Below are 19,318 nucleotides of genomic sequence, written 5' to 3'. Positions count from 1 at the left end.
TTTGTATATAGCTGTGCCACTGGTTGCTTCTGTTCTCCCTGGTCTAGGCTTTTGAGAGAGTCAACATATCAAAGTCTCAGCTTATGTATTAAAAAGACTCAGTCAGTGGTTTAAAAAGTTTGAGACATACAATCAGTTTTCCCCCTCCCATATTAATAGTGATTTATATGACTACAAATTAATAGGAGTGTACATAAACACCATTCCCACCACCAAAAGACTGTGTCCCATCCCACCCACCCCACCCCACCCCCGCTGCCCCAGGAAGCCAAATATCCATTCTCCCCCTCACCCCAGGGTTTTTACTTTGGTGCCCTACTTTCTTTCTTCCTTCCGTCTTTTTTTTTTTCTTCTTTTTTTTTTTTCTTTCTCTCTTTTTATTTTTAATTTTTAACCAGAGCACTGCTCAGCTATGGGGGTGCCCGGACTAAACTTGGGACCTTTAGTGCCTCAGGCATGAAAGACTTTTTACATAAATATTATGTTATCTCCCAGCCCTGCACTTGTTTCCTTCTTTTTAAATTTTTTGTACTAACTTTATTTATTGATTGGATAGAGACAGCCAGAAATCCAAGAGGGAAGGAGGTGACAGAGAGGGAGAGAGACAGAGAGACACCTGCAACACTGCTTCACCACTCACAGAGCTTTCCCCTTGCAGATGGGGACTGGAGGTTCAAACCCTGGTCCTTGTGCATTGTAAGGTGTGCTTAACCAGGTGTGCCACCATCTGACCCTGCATTATCTTTCTTTCTTTTCTTTCTTTCTTTCTAACTTTCTTCCTTCCTTCCTTCCTTTTTTTCCTTTAAATATTTATTTATTTATTCCCTTTTGTTGCCCTTGTTTTATTGTTGTAGTTATTGTTGTTGTTGCTGTTACTGTCATTGTTGTTGGATAGGACAGAGAGAAATGGAGAGAGATGGGGAAGACAGAGAGAGGGAAAGAAAGATAAGACACCTGCAGACCTGCTTCACTACTTGTGAAGCGACTCCCCAGCAGGTGGGGACCCAGGGGCTCCAACCAAGATCCTTACGCCGGTCCTTGTGCTTTATGCCACCTGCACTTAACCCGCTGCACTACCGCCCAACTCCCCTCTTAAAAAGATATTTATTTATTTTCCCTTTTGTTACCCTTGCTGTTTTTTATTGTTATTGTAGTTATTATTGTTGTTGTTATTGATGTTGTCGTTAGATAAGACAGAGAGAAATGGAGAGAGGAGGGGAAGACAGAGAGGGGGAGAGAAAGATAGACACCTGCAGACCTGCTTCACCGCCTGTGAATGGGTGAAGTGATTCCCCTGCAGGTGGGGATCCTTATACTGGTCCTTGCTCTTTGCGCCACCTGCACTACCACCCAACTCCCTGCATTTTCTTTCATTTAATTTTTATTATCTTTATTGGATAGAGTTAGCCAGAAATGGAGAAAGAAGGGGGAGATAGAGAGGAAGAGAGACAGAGACACCTGCAGCCCTGCTTCACCACTTGTGAAATTTTTCCCCTGCACGTGGGGACCAGGGGTTAGAACACTGCTCTTGTGCACTGTAATGTATACACTTAACCAGGTGTGCCACTGCCTAGCCCCATTGCATTTTCTTTTAATTGATATCTGTTACCCTTTCCCCATCGTTAAGCCCCCACTGCCCAGACTGTGCCTCCCCCAACCCCCAGAGTACAGCTCAGGTCTGGCTTATGGTGGCATGGGGGATTGAACCTGGGACCTCAGAGCCTTAGGCATGAGAGTCTGTTTGCATCACCATTATTCTACTTCCTTTACTCTTTTCTTTTTAAATTTTGAATAGAAATATAGAGAAATTCAGAGGGAAGGGAGAGATAGGGAGACAGAAGGAGCAGCACTGTTTCACTACTGGTAAAGCTTCTCCCCTGTAGGAGGGACCAAGGCTTGAACTCCTGGGTCTTTGTACACTGTAATAAGTGTGCTTTACTTGGTGTGCACACTGCGGAGCTGTTGTTAAAATTCGGTGGCTCCAGCTGGCCGGGCTAGCTTCACGGGCAGGTAACAGAGACGACCAGAGACATACGGCTAGGCAGGGAAGCTGTATTTCTTTATTCAGGACCAACGATTCATAAACTAAACCAAACTAATCACCAAACAGAACTCTGTTGCCTCTTTCCCCCGCGATGGCGCCAAGCAGTCTCGAACTCTCCAACTCTGGAACTCTGGAATTCTCTCGGGGGTTCCTTGGGGCGGGGCCAAGTGGGCCCGCGAAACTAGCAGGACTGATCCAATTTTCTTGGTGGAGGAGAGCTAGAACAACCCAATGTAAAGCATACAACACGGGGCCCCAGACTGTACTTAGTAAATGGTAGGTACTATTATTGTAGCAGAATTTTCCTTATGTGAATCCAACCTGTCTCCAGTTCAAAACTAATAGGCCATTTGTGGCTCCTTCCCTAGCCTGTTGTAATCCTGGCTCTGGGCCTATATCCCTGCAGCTTAGTCACCTCTATCCTTAGGAACTTTTGCCTCTTTCCATCATCCTGAAACAATCACTGCTTTCCTTTTTTCTGAGTTTTGTTTTCTTACTTTTTTTCTTGTAATCACACAAGCAATCCTTTATTATTGTTGTTGTACATACTATTTGGGGGATGTGCAGAGATGAAATTTCAAAACCTTGACCAATTTTGTAGTTACCCAGAAGATACTTTTCAACCTGTGGAAATAGAAACAAGCTGTCTATGAATAAATACACTTCTTCTGGGAAATTAATCCCAGGTCAGAGTGGAGCGTACCCCTCAAAGCTTCCATGCCCTTTGTATAGTGTGAGGGAGAAAGAAAGAAAGAAACCAGGCACCATCTGTGTGAACAAAATTCACACAGCGGCCAGCCAGGGAAACAAAATATGTTAATAAATGGCCAGGCAGACAGAAAACAAAGATATTCTGAGCCTGGCTTTTGTTATGACTGAATTCCACTCCGCTCCACTACTCAGGGACAAGAGCATACAGAAAATCCTAGGGAAGCGGTCTCCACAGACTCAGCCTAATCAGTGATTACACACCACTGACCCACTCAGAAGTCAGTTTGGAATGGGAGGGGTCTGCAGGCTCCTTTCCTTCCCAAAGCAAAGGACAGATCTCTAAAAATGAAGAAATAGGGGAGTCGGGTGGCAGCACAGCGGATTAAGTGCAGGTGGCGTGGAGCGCAAGGACCGGAGTAAGGACCCCGGTTTGAGCCCCCAGCTCCCCACCAGCAGGGAAGTCGCTTCACAAACAGTGAAGCAGGTCTGCAAGTGTCTTTCTCTCCCCCATCTGCCTTCCCCTCCTCCATTTCTCTCTGTCCTATCCAACAACAATAACATCTATAATGACAACAATAATAACTACAACAATAAAACAACAAGGGAAACAAAAGGGAAAATAAATAAATAAATATAAAACATTTTTTTTAAAAGATGAAGAAATAGAGGAAGGGAGGGGTAATCTGGCTTTGACATCTGTCATCCTATTGATTGCCAGGGTTGATTTGGCTGATCTGACTGGCTAGGCAGGTGTCCCCTTCCTCCTTCACTGCTCTATGTGTGCCCCTCCTGAAGTTGCGTACTTGGTCAAAGAGGATGGCTTTCCCTAGAGATGGACTGGTGTAGGAGTACAGGATACAGAAGTAGCTGCACTCCCCTGCTAGAATCTTCAACAAGCTTTCAAGATGAAGCAATAAGATGACCCAGGAGGTGGCGTAGTGGATCTAGCATTTGGACTCTCAAGCATGAGTTGGATTCCTAGCATCACTGTGCCAGACAGACTATGACCCACATAGTCAACGACTGTCACCTCTCCAGATTCAAAGGAGGTCTCGAAACTTTACATCAGGCTCAACCTGACGCTGTTGACTGGCTACGGAAGAAGGGCAAACGCTAGAAGAAGAAGACTGTGCCAGAGTAATGTTCTGTTCCTTCCTCCTCCCCTTTCTCTCTCTCACTGATACCAAGAAGAAGAGGTAGAGGGGAAGGGGGAAAGAAGTTGGAACAATAAAGGAAGTATTAAGACAGACCTCAGTGAACTCCATGTTTCTCCACAGGTGGTGACTTTCGATGCAGGAGGAGTGAGTGGACACAGCAACCACATGGCTCTGTATTCGGCTGTGAGGTAGGAACTCCCAGGGCCATGGAGATATGTGTTTACTCAGGTCTCTGAAGCACTTTCCACACACCCCCTGGGGCTTGCTGTCCACTTATTACAGAGCCAGCACTATAACTCTTACTATTACTATTATTATTTGTTAGGACAGAGAGAAATTGAAAGGGGTGGGGGGGATAGAGGAGAAAGAGAGACACCTGCAGCACCACATTGCTATTTGTGACGATTCCTCCTTCTAGATGGAGACTGGGGGCTTGAACCTAGATCCTTGTGCACAGTAATGTGTACACTCAACTGGGTGCACCATTCCCCAGCCCCTTCTCTCAACTCTTATGACCAGTGTTTCTTCTCCTAAAATTTTTTGTTGTTGTTTTTATCTACACTGATAGAATAAATGAGATAACCAATTTTATTTCTCCTTTATTTTAGCCACAAGAAGCTTTAGGGTCAAATTTGTAAGCCTTTGTAGCACATATACAAGTATTTTCATGCATTTATTTATTTTTTAGATAGAGACAGAGGGTGGAAGAGCGAGAGATTATAACACTGAAGCTTCCTTCAATGTGTTGTGGGGGCCATGCTTGAACCTGGCTACCTCTTTCTCTCTCTCTCTCCATATGTATGGCAAAGCAGTGCATCTTTCAATTAAGCCATTATGCCAGTCTCATAGTCAAGACTTTTTTTTTTTTTTTGTCTCCAGGGTTATCGCTGAGGCTTGGTGCCTGCACTATGAATCCACTGCTCCTGGAAGCCATTTTTTCCCATTTTTGTTGCCCTTGCTGTTATTATTATTATTATTTTTTGTTGTTGTATAGGACAGAGAGAAATTTAGAGAGGACAGGAAGACAGAGAGGGAGAGAGAAAGATAGACACCTGCAGACCTCCTTCATTACTTCTGAAGTGACCTCCCTGCAGGTGGGGAGCTGGGGGCTGGAACTAAGAACCTTACACTCTTATGCTGGTCCTTGCACTTTGTGCCATGGGCACTTAACCTGCTGTACAACTGCCCAGCCTCCCATATTCAAGACTTTTATTTATTTTTTTAAAAGAATTTTTTAAAGCATTTATTTATTTATTCCTTTTTTTTTGCCCTTGTTGTTTTATTGTTGTTTTTATTGATGTCGTCATTGTTGGATAGGACAGAGAGAGATGGAGAGAGGAGGGGAAGACAGAGAGGGGGAGAGAAAGATAGACACCTGCAGACCTGCATCACCACCTGTGAAGTGACTCCCCTGCAGGTGGGGAGCCAGGGGCTCGAACCTGGATCCTCATGCCAGTCCTTGTGCTTCACGCCACCTGCGCTTAACCAACTGTGCCTACTGCCCGACTCCCTATTCAAGACTTTTAAAGGCTGAACTCTTTTCTCTTTTTTCTTTTTCTTTTTCTTTCCTTTCCTTTCTTTTCATATATATATATATATATATATATATATATATATTTTTTTTTTTTTTTTTTTTTACTAGAGCAATGCTCAGTTCTGGCTTCTGGTGGTGCAGGAGATTGAAATTGGGACTTTGAAGCCTCAGGCATGAGTCTCTTTGCATAACCATTGTGCTATCTTTCTCACCCATTTTAAGTTAATTTATTCATATTTTAGATAGAAACAGAGAAACTGAGATGGAAGGTGGAGATAGAGAGAGACACCTGCAGCACTGCTTCACAACTTATGAAGCTCTCCTTCAGGTGGGGATGGAGGCTTTAACACAGAGTCCTTGCACATAATAACGAATGCTCTCTATAAAATGTGTCACCACCCGGCCCCTTAAGAGCTGAATTCTGTGACTTAGAGTGTGCCTTCTCCTGGCTTTATTTGTTCAAATGGGTTTATTTCTCTCAAACGATAAGAGTGTAAGAGTTGCATGCCTGAGGCTGTCTGTCCCTTCCCCAGGACTGCATATGCCAAAATGATGCTCTGACTTATCTCTCTCTCCCTTCCTCTCACCTCTCCTCCCTCTTGTTTTCTTGCATGCAGTTTTACTCTTTCTCATACGGAAAAAATAAAATAAATCTTTAAAAATATATAGTGTCGGGGGCTGGGCGGTAACACAGCGGGTTGAGTGCACATGACTCAAAGCGCAAGGACCAGCGTAAGGATCCTGGTTCGAGTCTCCAGCTACCCACCTGCAGGGGGTCACTTCGCAAGCGGTGAAGCAGGTCTGCAGGTGTCTATCTTTCTCTTCCCCTCTTTGTCTTCGTCTCCTCTCTCCATTTCTCTCTGTCCCATCCAACACCACCTATGACAACAATAACAACTACAACAAGTGCAACAACAAGGGCAATAAAATGGGGAAAATGGCTTCCAGGAGCAGTGGATTTGTAGTGCAGGCACTGAGCCCCAGTGATAACCCTGGAGGCAAAAAAATTAATGAATGTGTTACTTGGGAAGCCCTAGCGATAACCCTGGAGGCAATAAATATATATATAGTGGCAGCCTAGAAAGTAAGTGGATAAGACATTGAACTCTCAAGCACAAGGTCCTGAGTTTGATCCCTGGCATCACATGTGCCAATGTAATGCTCTGATTCTTTCTCTCTCCTATGTATATATGAATGCATTTTTTTTTTTACAAAGGAACAGAATCTCAAAACATTTATAGTGACTTTTGCAAAAAAAAAAAAAAAAAATAGAGGGGACCAAGTACTCCTGGTTGAGCACACACATCATCGCGTGCAAGGACCTGGGTTTAAGCCCCTTCTCCCTACCTGCAGAGGGAGTTTCATGAGTGGTGAAGCAGGATTGTAATAATTTCTCTTTGTCTCTACCTCTTCCTGTCCTATCAAATAAAATATTTTTTAAAAACGGAAAACATGGCCTCTGGGAGCAGTGGATTCTTAGTGCTAGCACTGAGCCCCAGGAACAACCCTGGTAGCAATAAAAACAAACAAACCGGGGCTGGGCAGTAGCACACTGGGTTAAGCCACATGTCGCAAGGTGCAAGGACTGGTGTAAGGGTCCTGGTTCGAGCCTGCGGCTCCCCACCTGCAGAGGGGTCACTTCACAAGTGGTGAAGCACTCTCTGTCTTCCCCTCTTCTCTCGATTTCTCTCTGTGCTATCCAACAACAACAGCAATGGGAACAATAATAATAATGAAAATGATAAACAAAGGCAACAAAAAGGAAAAAATAGGCTCCAGGAGTAGTGGATTCGTAGTGCAGGCACCCAGCAATAACCTTGGAGGCATAAACAAAAACAAAAACAAAACAAAAAACTACCCAGAAACCTGTGTGCGTGTGGTCCAGGAAGTGGTGCAGTGGATAGATAAAGCATTGAACTCTCAAGCATGAGGTCCTGAGTTCAGTCACCAGTAGCACATATACCAGAGTGATGTCTGGTTCTTTCTCTCGCCTCCTCTCTTTCTCATTAATAAACAAATAAAATTTAAGAAAGACAGGGAGGGGCGGGGGAGAGAAACGAAGCCTGTGTGGAGGGAGCAGAGGGTATGACAGGCCCTTACTCTGAAGGCCTGTTAGTGAACTGCATAGAAAGGAAGTCTTAACTTTCTGCTGCCCACCCTTCTCTTCCCCAGGAACCTGCACTCAGAAGCGAAGCTGCCTAAAGGTAAGGCATGGCCCTTTTGTAAACTGGTCACCTGGCTCCATTATCCATTCTATGAGGCCAGCAGGTCCTACACCAACAACACTTATCTTACAGATGAGAAACTGGGGCTGAGAGAGGTGAAGGGACTTTTCCTGGGCTGTGGGAAGACAGCGCATCTAGTAGGGCACCAGACTTTCATTCCTGAGGCCCTAGAGGTCCCATTTTCAGTCCCCAATACCACAAGGTAGAGCTGAGTTGTGTTGTAACTTAACTTAAAAAGGGGTTAGGGGGAGTTGGGTGGTAGCGCAGAAGGTTAAGCGCATGTGGCGCAAAGCACAAGGACCGGCATAAGGATCCCGGTTCGAACCCCGGCTCCCCACCTGCAGGGGAGTTGCTTCACAAGCGGTGAAGCAGGTGTGCAGGTGTCTATCTTTCTCTCTCCCTCTCTGTCTTCTCCTCCTCTCTCCATTTCTCTCTGTCCTATCCAACTACAATGACACCAATAACAACAATAATAACTACAACAATAAAACAACAAGGGCAACAAAAAGGAAAATAAATAATTATTTTTTTTTAATTTAAAAAAAGAAAAAAGGGGTTAGGGCTTCAGTGCTTAAGGATTCACAGCGGGGAGCTGAGAACAGGTTTAAACAATAGAATATTTTATTAGGGTGAAACGGGTAAAAGGCAAAACAAGCAATTATCATAAGGGATTAAGAGTATGCTAGGTCCGTAAAGTCAGAGTATAGTTATAAAAAGTTTAGTCCCCCCCAACAAAAAAGTTTAGTCCCATAAGATAAACAATTATCAGCTAAGGTACAGGTTGCTTATGGCTGCAGAGGGGTCTTAAAAGTTTACCAGCTAGCAGAGTCACATGTGTTCAGTTCCCAGGAGAAGTAGCCATGGTGGATACCTGGAGCATATTCGCCAAGATGTTTCTGACCAGGAGAAGCAGCAGCCAAAGAGAGTGACCTGCTCGGGTGCTTTTATACATTCCCTTCTCTGTATGTTCAGCCTCAGGCTGATGTCATTTGTATGCTAATAGTCCCAGACTCCTGCTGGAGTCACAACAGAGCTAAACTTTGGTTTTACCCTGTTCTCTCTCTCTTTCCCTCTCTTTCTCTCTTACTAAAAATAAATAGTGGTCCAGGAGGTGGTGAGTGGATAAAGCGTTGGACCTTCAAGTATGAGGTCCTGAGCTTGATTCCTGGCATCAAACATACCAGAGTGACACTCTAGTTCTCTCTCTCTCTCTTAAAAAAATAAATCCTTGGGGGCTGGGCAGTAGCACAGCGGGTTAAGCTCACGTGGTGCAAAGTGCAAGGACCGGCATAAGGATCTCAGTTCAAGCCCCTAGCACCCCACTTGCAGGTGGGTCACCTTGCAAGCAGTGAAGCAAGTCTGCAGGTGTCTTTCTCTCCTCCTATCTGTCTCCCCCTCCTCTCTCGATTTCTCTCTGCCCTATACAACAGCAATAATAATAATAACAAGGGCAACAAAAACAGAAAAATGGGGAAAAAAAACTTTGCTCTTCCTTTTTCTTTAAAGAGGACTAAATTTACATATAATAGAAAAAAAACGGAAAAGCCTCTAGGAGCAGTGGATTTGTAGTGCAGGCACCAAGCCCCAGTGATAATGCTGGAGACAAATAAATAAATAAATCTTTAAAAAAATACATAGGGGGACAGAACTTTGGTGGTGGGGTATATGGTAAAGAACTATACCCCTCTGGTCTCACATAATCTTATAAACCACTATTAAGTCACTGATAAAAATGTTTTATAAATAAGGGTAGCAAAAGGGGTTGGGCGGTAGTGCAGCGGGTTAAACGCACATGGTATAAAGCACGAGGACTGGTAGAAGTATCCCTGTTCGAGCCCCTGGCTCCCCTCCTGCAGGGGAGTCGCTTCATAGGTGGTGAAGCAGGTGTGCAGGTGTCTATCTTTCTCTCTCCCTCTCTGTCTTCCCCTGCTCTCTCCATTTCTCTCTGTCCTATCTAACAACGATGACATTAATAACAATAACAATAATAATTACAACAACAATAAAACAAGGGCAACTGTTGGTATGCATGAGACCCCTTCTGTTTCATTTGGTTTAAATCCCCCCTGCTTAACACTATTCTATTTACATAACCACTTCATTCTATTTACATAACCACTGTTAACAAGTACCACCCTCCCTCCAGGGCATTTGTGGTTCAGTGATAAGATTCTCGCCTGCTCCACCCCCTCCTTGTCACACTCTGATTTTCGCCAGTCACTTTTCTCTCCACCCTCTCTATGTCACATCCTGTTTCCACTCTACTTGGCAAGTATATATAAAGACAGCATTGTGAGATTTACAGTACTTGAGTTTAGCTTAGCTCCTCTTAGATTGTGCTGCGTCCTGCATGAATAAAGAGATACTGCCTACAGTTCAACCATGAGTCCCTGGTCGTCTGTTACCCGTCAGTGAAGCTCAGCCCGACAGGCAACAAAAGGGAAATAAATAAATATATTTAAAAAATAAGGGAAGCAAAATACCTCACCTAGATAGTGTGCATACTTTGCCATGTGCATAACCCAGGTTTGAGCCTGGCTTCTACTGCACCGGAGGAAACTTTGGTGCTGTGGTCTTTACCCACCCCTCTTCTGATTCCTATCTCTTTCTTTATCTTTTTTGCTTTTTTTTCCTCTAGGGTTTATCACTGGGACTCAGTGCCTGCATTATGAATCCACTGCTCCTGGAGGCCATTTTTTCCCTTTCGTTGCCCATTGTTGTTATTATTATTGTTGTTGTTATTGCTGTTGGATAGAACAGAGAGAAATCAAGAGAGGAGGAGAGGACAGAGAGGAGCAGAGAAAGATAGACATCTGAAGACCTGCTTCACCACTTGTGAAGCGACCCCCCAGCAGGTGGGGAGCCAGGGGCTTAAACTGGGCTCCTTACTCCAGTCCTTGTGCTTCCCATTTTATTGGATAGGACAGAGAGAAATTGAGAGAGGAGGGGGAAATAGAGAGAGAGAAAGAAAGACACCTACACACCTGCTTCACCACTTGTGAAGCTTCCCCCTCCCGCTTCCCCCTGACAGATGAGGAGCCAGGAGCTGGAACCAGGATCCTTGTATGGATCTTTGCGCTTAGTACTATGTGTGCTTAACTGGGTGCACCACCTCCTGGCCCCCCAATAAATCTTTTTTTTTTTTGTCTCCAGGGTTCTTGCTGGGGCTCAATGCCTGCACTACAAATCCACCACTACGAATCCACTGCTCCTGGAGGCCATTTTTCCCATTTTGTTGCCTTTGTTGTTGTTGCCATTGCTGTTGTTGTTGTTGGATAGGACAGAGAGAAATTGAGAGAGGAGGGGAAGACAGAGAGGGAGAGACAAAGATAGACACCTGCAGACCTACTTTACCACCTGTAAAGCAACTCCCCCACAGGTGGGGCGCTGGAGACTAGAACCGGTATCCTTACGCAGGTCCTTGCACTTGGCGCCATGTGCACTTAACCTGCTGTGCTACCACCTGTAATCTCCCCATAAATCTTTTTTCTTTTTTTAAATATCTTTTCCCCTTAATTCTTTTTTTAAATTTTTATTTATTTATTTATTTGTTATTGAGACAGAGAGAAATTGAGAGAGAAGAGGGAGATAGAGAGGAAGACAGACAGAGAGACACCTGCAGACCTGCTTCACCGCTTGTGAAGCGACTTCCCTGCAGGTGGGGAGCCGGGGGCTTGAACTGGAATCCTAATCAGTCCTTGCACTTTGAGCCACATGCGCTTTACCTGCTGCGCTACCACCCAACTCCCATAAATCTTTTTTCTAATGAATAAAAAAGGGTGGTGAGGGCTTCCTCAGGTCTCAGTTCTTTAGTGGCACAGCAGAAACTAGGGCTTTGCCTCGTGAAAACAGAAAATGCCCTCTCCCCCTCCTTTCCCATGACCTTAAGGCACTAGGCCTGCAGCCTCTAACCTTTGCTTCCCTAGGTCACATAGCATCGGAGGGCAGCCATTCAGGTGTTCCTGACGTCTCCCAGGAAAATAGTGGGCAAAGAGCAGCTTTGATGCCTGGGAATCACCTCGCAAGCCAGGGACAGCTCCCTTGCACTCCAAGGGAGTGAGAGGGTGTGAGGGTTGGGGGAGAACCTACCTGGAAGTGACAAGACTTATTCACTTCTCCCCTCCCCTCCCCTCCCCTCCCCACAACCAGGGTGCTCTGTGCTCACACTTCAGTCTGTGAACCTGCTGCGCAAGTACCTCTCCCTCCTGGACCTGCCCTTTTCTCTGCTGTGGGCCCAAGACGTCCTCTTCCTGCTCAGCAGCGAGGAAGCCACACAGGCCAAGGTGAGGGTTTCTAGGTCCTGGACAGATGACTCTGGGGCTGCCCCAAGCCCTCTGTCTCCTCAAGACTCGCTATGGAGATGCCCTAAAGATGGTCCTCCTGGTGGCTCTGCATCTCCTCCTCTTCTCCTTTTGCTCCTTCTCCTTCCTTTTACTCCTCCTCCTTCCCTTCCTCCTCCTCTTCCTCTTCTAGATTTATTTATTATGAAATAGAATAAGGGATGATAAGAAGGAGAGAGGAATAGAGCATCACTCTAGTACATGCAATGCTGACAATCCAATTCAGGATCTCACACCTGTGAGTCCAACAATTTTTTTAAAAAAATGTTATCTTTATTTATTTATTGGATAGAGACAGCCAGAAATTGAGTGGGAAGGGGGAGATAGAGAAGGAGAGAGACAGAGACACCTGCAACACTGTTCCACCACTCATGAAACTTTCCTCCTGCAGGTGGGGACCAAGGGCTTGAACCCAGGTCCTTGTGCATTGTAACATGTGCGCTTAACCAGGTGCACCACCACCGGCCCTAAGCCCAACAATTTATCTACTGCACTTCCTCCCGGGCTGTCGGCATTTGTCCTTAACCTTTAGCAGCAGTTTGCAGCTAGACCTTGGAAGTCATAGCTTTCCAACTTTTGTTTTCTGATTATGAAAATAATGCATGCATTTTCCCCTTTTCTTTCTCCTTTCTTCTTTTTTCTTTCTTGGTCCCTCTCCCTCTCAATTTCTCTCTGTCTATGAAAAGTAGAATTAAAAAAAAAGCAGAAACCATTAATATATGTCATATCTAGGTAAATCAGTTGTTATGACCTATTCTGTTTATAAGCTGAGCTACACCAAGCCTCAGTAACAAGATAATAAGCATTTCCCCCACTAAGTAGCAAAGAGCACTCACACCTCTGGATTGCATTCTTTCCTCTCCTTACAGTGCTTATGCACTCTCATCCCTCCTCCTAGCTTGCTGAGAGGAGCTTGATCACAGTGTTCTAGTCTGTTGCCTATTTATCATGCCCATGTGTGTTGTACATGTGAGGTGGTAGAGCAGAACAGCTAAGAATGTGGGCTCTAGTGCTGGCAAGATAACTCCCTTGGATAGTGCTTTGCTATGTGAGTGACCCAGGTTCAAGCCTGGCCCCTACTGCACTGGAGGAAGTTTTGTTGCTATGGTTTCTTTCCTTCTTCCTCTCTGTCTCACTCTCTTTTAACTACTACTACTGTTGTTATTGTTATTATTATTACTGGGGCTAGGCACAGTGAATCCTGTACTCCCAGTGGTCATTTTTTTCTTTTCCTTTCCTTTATGTTCTCTTCTTTTTAAATTTTTCTTTTTTTATATTTTTAAGATTTTTTTTCTTTTTTTAAATAAATTCTTTTTTATTTTTTTATTTATTTACTGGATAGAGACAGCCAGAAATTGAGAGGGAAGGGAGTGATAGAGAGGGAGAGAGAAAGAGACAACTTCAGCCCTGCTTCACCATTTGTGAAGCTTTCCCCCTGCAGGTGAGGACCGGGGCCTCAAACCTGGGTCCTTATGCATTGTAATATGTGCACTCAATCAGATGTGCCACCACCTGGCCCCTTCTTTTCTTTCTTTATTTCTCTCTCTCTCTCTCTCTCCCCTTTATTTGATGGATAGAGTGAAATTGAGAGGACCAGGGTAAGTAGAGACAGATCAGAGCACTGCTCAGCTCAGACTTATGGAATGGGAGGTCTCTGAAATGCAAGTCATATGCTCTGACACATTGAACTCTCTCCTCAGGCCAAGGGAGAGAGAGAGAGACCTGCAATACTTTCTTCACTGCTAGTGGAGCTTCCCCTCTGCAGATGGGGACCAGAGGCTTGCACCCAGATCCTTAGGCATGGTGACATATCTTGCTCTATCTGGAAAAAGTCAGTGAAGCCCCAGAGACAGCCAGAACATAAAAAATAAAATGTGGGGAGTCCAGCGGTAGTGCAGTGGTTTAAGCGCACATGGCACGAAGTGCAAGGACTGGCATAAGGTTCCTGGTTTGAGCCCCGGCTCCCCACTCGCAGGGGAGTCTCTTCACAGGCAGTGAAGCAGGTCTGCAGGTGTCTATCTTTCTCTCCCCCTTTCTGTCTTCCCCTCCTCTCTCCATTTCTCTCTGTCCTATCTAACAACGATGACATCAATAACAACAATAATAATAACTACTACAATAATAAAAAACAACAAGGGCAACAAAATGGAAAATAAAAAAATATTTAAAAATTTTAAAAATGTGAAACCTTTAAAAAATGGTCAAATATATACAAATATAGACAGATAGTTGTAGAAATAATAGCTAGCCCATATCTGCAACCTTGGGAGAACTGCTGTAGTTTATAATGGAGGAACTGGAGATCCAGAACTCCAGTGGTAAGAATGGTGCAGCGTTGTACCCCTGTTATCTTGTAATTTTGTAAATCAATATTAAATCACTAATAAAAAAAAATAGGGCAGGCATAGATAGCATAATGGTTATGCAAAGAGACCCCATGCCTGAGGCTCCGAAGTCCCAGGTTCAATCCCCTGAACCACCATAAGGCAGAGCTGAGCAGTACAATGGTAAAAAAAAAAAAAAAAAAAAAAAAGTTAAAAAAAAATAAAGGTGATGCCTGGAGACTGATGATTCTAGCTGCTGCTAGCACCACCTGCCATTATTACAGGGGAGTGAGTAGGAGATGGTAAGGCAGGTAGTGAGAGACCAGTCCAGAGAGGTCTGGAAGATGTGCAGAAGCCAAAGGAGGCTGTGGGATGGCAGGGGCTGTGTTCATGGGAGGGAGACAGAACTGAAAGTGACAGGCCTGGCTCCAGAGCACATGCTCCATAACTGTCCTGTTCCTCCCTCCAGAGAGCCATGTCCTGCCACCACAGCCAACTCCTATGGTTCCGTCGCCTCTACGTGCTCTTCTCCCGGTACATGAGGATCAACACGCTGCACATCCTCTGAGCCTTTGAAGGGTCTGGAAACTGTGCAAGAAAAAGGGCCAGGAAGCCCAGGGCCTGGTCTGGAGCTAGTTCATCCCCTGAGCCAAAGGAGACCCCTGTGTAGGGGTGGCCTGCCAGGCCCTGCTCACCCATGGGTAATATTCAATAATATTGCTGATAAAATGGAGGCCAGGTGGGGGAGACAGCACAATGGTTATGCAAAAAAATTCTCATACCTGAGGCAAGAGGTCCTAGGCTTAATCCCCTGTACCACCATTAGCCAGAGCTGAGCAGTGCTCTGCTAAAAATAATAATAACAGGGAGTCGGGCAGTAGCGCAGCAGGTTAAGTACACGTGTTGCAAAGCTCAAGGACCGGCATAAGGATCCTGGTTGGAGCCCCCGGTTCCCCACCTGCAAGGGAGTCACTTCACAAGCGGTGAAGCAGGTCTGTAGGTGTCTGTCTTTCTCTCCCCCTCTCTGTCTTCCCCTCCTGTCTCCATTTCTCTCTGTCCTATCCAACAACAATGACAGCACCACCAGCAACAATAACAATAACAACAATAAATTACAAGGGCAACAAAAAAGGGAAAAAAATTGCCTCCAGGAGCAGTGGATTCATAGTGTAGGCACTGAACCCCAGCGATAACCCTGGAGGGAAAAAAAATATATTTTGTTTATTTCACATGAGAGAGCTTTACATCAGAGAGAGAAGCCAAAGCATGACTCTAGGGATTGACCCAGTAAATCTCAGGCCTGCCAATCCTGTGCTCTATCAGTTGAGCTGTTTTCCTCAGGTGCATTGTCATATAAATATTTGTTTATTTTCATATGTATATAGAGAGATCAGAGCACTGCTCAGCTCTCGCCTATGGGGTCTCTGGCAGGCAAATCCTGTGCTCTGATACACTGAGCTGTATGACCCCAGGTGCACATCTCAAGTTCTTGTGAAAAACAGTTTACACAATAGCACAATGCATGTCATGCACCTACTACAGAGCCTGTTGTTACTTTACATAAATGGAAAAATGCTCTAAAATAAATTCATTTTTTAAATTTATTTTTTCTTTTTTTTAATTTATTCTTTTTTAAAATATTTATTTTATTTATTTATTCCCTTTTGTTGCCCTTGTTTTTTTATTGTTGTAGTTATTGTTGTTGTTGTTGTTGGATAGGACAGAGAGAAATGGAGAGAGGAGGGCGAGACAGAGAGGAGGAGAGAAAGATAGACACCTGCAGACCTGCTTCGCCACCTGTGAAGGAACTCCCCTGCAGGTGGGGAGCTGGGGTTCGAACCGGGATCCTTATGCCGGTCCTTTAGCTTTGCGCCACCTGCGCTTAACCCGCTGCGCTACAGCCCGACTCCCAAATTTATTCTTGTTTTTCCCTCCAGCATTATTTCTGGGGCTCGGTGCCCACATCATGGATCCACTGCTCATGAAGGCTATTTTTTCCTTTTTTGTTGCCCTTGTTGTTTTATCATTGTTGTGGTTATTATTATTGTTGTTACTGATGTCGTCATTGTTGGATAGGACAGAGAGAAATGGAGAGAGATGGGGAGACAGAGAGGGGTAGAGAAACATAGACACCTGCAGACTTGCTTCACTGCCTGTGAAGCGACTCCCCTGCAGGTGGGGAGCCGGGGGCTGGAACTGGGATCCTTACTCCAGTCCTTGCGCTTTGCGCCATGTGTGCTTAACCCGCTGCGCTACCACCTGACTCCCTATTTTTACTTTTTTAATTTTTTTTTCACCTGCAGACCTGTTTCACTGCTTGTGAATTGTCCCTGCTACAGGTGGGGAGCTGGAGCTTGAACCCTGGTCCTTGCACAGGTCCTTGTGCATTGTTCTGCGTGCACTTAACCAAATTGTACCATTGTTTGGCCCCGTCTAAAATAAATTCAGATGTGCAACAATGCTGTATTTTTACATTGTCTCCAACATAGGCTCACCAAATGCACGGGAACTGTCTATAATTAGTGTGACCACACTTCCTTGGTTTTATCACTGTGGCCTACAGAACACTTGCTCTGTTTAAAGTCACAGCCATAGACAGGGGCACTCAAGTGCCAACTGCTGTGCTGGGCAGCATTTCTCACGGACATTGTTATGGCACGGGTCCTGCCCTCAAAGGGCTCATAGTCAGCTCAGCTCTCTGGTTGTTTGTTTGTTTGTTTGTTTGTTTGTTTGGGGGGGAACATGATGTAGGAGAGAAATCTAGACCTTTTCTTTAGCCAATCAAGAACTCAATGCCTTAGTCCCGGGGGCCAGCCCCAGTAGGTTATTAGAGTATCCTGAAAGATGAGGGTCGGTGAGAATTAGATGAGAGACACATCAACTGCTTCAAGAGCAGGAGAGAGGCACCTCTGCCATGCTCAGGCAGAATTTTATTTTATAGTCTCATAAGACTTAGATCATTAAAACAAAAATCGCCAAGGTATTGATTATCAAAACAAAAATCACCAAGGTTTTGGTCACTAATACATAAATCACCAAGGCTTTGATTATTAAAATAAAATTCCCCAGATTCCCATTTAACAATACTGGGAATAACAATCTGGGGAATGTTATGCATGTACAAACTATTGTATTTACTGTTGAATGTAAAGCATTAATTCCCCAATAAAGAAATAAATTATTTTTAAAAAAAAAGAAGAAAAAGACAATGAACATTTTGTTAAAACTATTATTTTGGGAGTCGGGCTGTAGCGCAGCGGGTTAAGCGCAGGTGGCGCAAAGCACAAGGACCGGCATAAGGATCCCAGTTCGAACCCTGGCTCCCCACCTGCAGGGGAGTCGCTTCACAGGTGGTGAAGCAGGTCTGCAGGTGTCTATCTTTCTCTCCTCTCTGTCTTCCCCTCCTCTCTCCATTTCTCTCTGTCCTGTCCAACAACGACAACAACAATAATAACTACAACAATAAAACAACAAGGGCAACAAAAGGGAATAAATAAATAAAATAAATATATTTAAAAAACTATTATTTTTAGACAGTTGGAGGCCAGCAATAGTTCGGATATTTATCATAAATCTAGTATATTTGTATTGTAGTGTATGCTGAAAAAAAATAAAATAAAAAATTAAAAAATAAAAATCACCAGGAGTAGGGCAGTAAGTAGTGCAGTGATTAAGTGCAGGTGGTGCAAAGCGCAAGGACCAACTTAAGAATCCCGGTTCAAGCCCCTGGCTCCCCACCTGCAGGGAAGTCGCTTCACAAGCAGTGAAGCAGGTCTGCAGGCGTCTATCTTTCTCTCCCCCTCTGTCTTCCCCTCCTCTCTCCATTTCTCTCTGTCCTGTCCAACAACGACGATATTAATAACAACAAAAACAATAATAACCACAACAATGATAAAACATCAAGGGCAGCAAAAAGGAAAAATGAATTAATAAATATTTAAAAAAGGTTAAACAAACAAATGAACAAAAATCACCAAGTAAGAACAGCACAAGTAGGGAACACCTCCTGCTTTGAGGAACATTCACATTCCAGGGGCACTTTTCTCCCTAGAGATCACATCACAGTTTCTATGTCTTTTGTTAGTCCTGTATCTGTGTGCTAGGCAGATGTCCTATTGATTAAGATTAATATTTTACCTGTATATTTATGCTATCCTCTTTCCCCTATGCATCAGAAGCCATGGTTCATAGAAAATTCAAGCTTGTTATGTTTCTAGGGGCCTTAAACAAATTGAACAGTCCATTTTTCATAAAATCTGTTCCAGTGTTTGATCAAGGAGTTTTGTTTTGTTCCTTACTGAGAAGGCACCAAGGTGGTGCTGACGTGGCCAGCCTCTTCATAAAGTTAAACTCTCTAGCTGGAATCCATCTTCTGTGTATGCTCACTATGTGACCTAGGTTCTCATGTACTATTCCTGCATAAGGAAGTGGAAGCATAGTGGTGGACAGTAGATTAAAAGGCCCATTGTGGGCACCATAACTTTCCATTTATTAATTATGATATGTAAGGTGGCCCATCCACTGTGGGAACCACCAATCTTTCTCTGTATTTTGGGGGGAATACTAAAGGAAGTGGTGTAGATAAAGGGGGGAACATTTCTTCCTCTTGGAGTCTCCTGAAAAATTCTGCACTACTGATATTGCTTGTTCCATTATGACCAATCTTTTTTTAAAAATATTTTTAAAAAAAAATTATTCATATTTATTTATTCCCTTTTGTTGCCCTTGTTTTATTGTTGTAGTTATTATTGTGGTTGTTACTGATGTCGTCGTTGTTGGACAGGACAGAGAGAAATGGAGAGAGGAGGGGAAGACAGAGAGGGGGAGAGAAAAACAGACACCTGCAGACCTGCTTCACCTCCCGTGAAGCTACGCCCCTGCAGGTGGGGAGCCAGGGGCTCGAACCAGGATCCTTAGGCCAGTCCTTGTGCTTTGTGCCATATAACCCGCTGCGCTACCGCCCGACTCCCCATTATGATCAAT

General features: G+C 44.4%; 1 protein-coding gene across 4 annotated transcripts in view; it reads left to right on the top strand.

The window, feature by feature from the left end:
- Window positions 1-16,794, top strand: part of PIGL (phosphatidylinositol glycan anchor biosynthesis class L) — a 66,945-nt gene extending 50,151 nt beyond the window's left edge. The window contains exons 4-8 of one of the 4 annotated variants that reach the window (XM_060203161.1): window positions 4,033-4,100; window positions 7,619-7,650; window positions 8,514-8,633; window positions 11,821-11,954; window positions 14,805-16,794. In XM_060203161.1, the coding sequence (XP_060059144.1) occupies window positions 4,033-4,100; window positions 7,619-7,650; window positions 8,514-8,633; window positions 11,821-11,954; window positions 14,805-14,903 (453 nt within the window). In that variant the 3' untranslated portion in view covers window positions 14,904-16,794. The remainder of the gene's footprint in view (window positions 1-4,032; window positions 4,101-7,618; window positions 7,651-8,513; window positions 8,634-11,820; window positions 11,955-14,804) is intronic. The other 3 variants (XM_007526167.3, XM_016189597.2, XM_060203162.1) reach the window with 3 other exon arrangements.
- The last annotated feature ends 2,524 nt before the right edge of the window (window positions 16,795-19,318 follow it).

Source organism: Erinaceus europaeus, chromosome 12 (assembly GCF_950295315.1).
Source record: "Erinaceus europaeus chromosome 12, mEriEur2.1, whole genome shotgun sequence".
NCBI lineage: Eukaryota > Metazoa > Chordata > Mammalia > Eulipotyphla > Erinaceidae > Erinaceus > Erinaceus europaeus.
The sequence above is the reverse complement of the archived record's forward strand: the minus strand, read 5'-3'. Positions and strand labels throughout refer to the sequence as shown.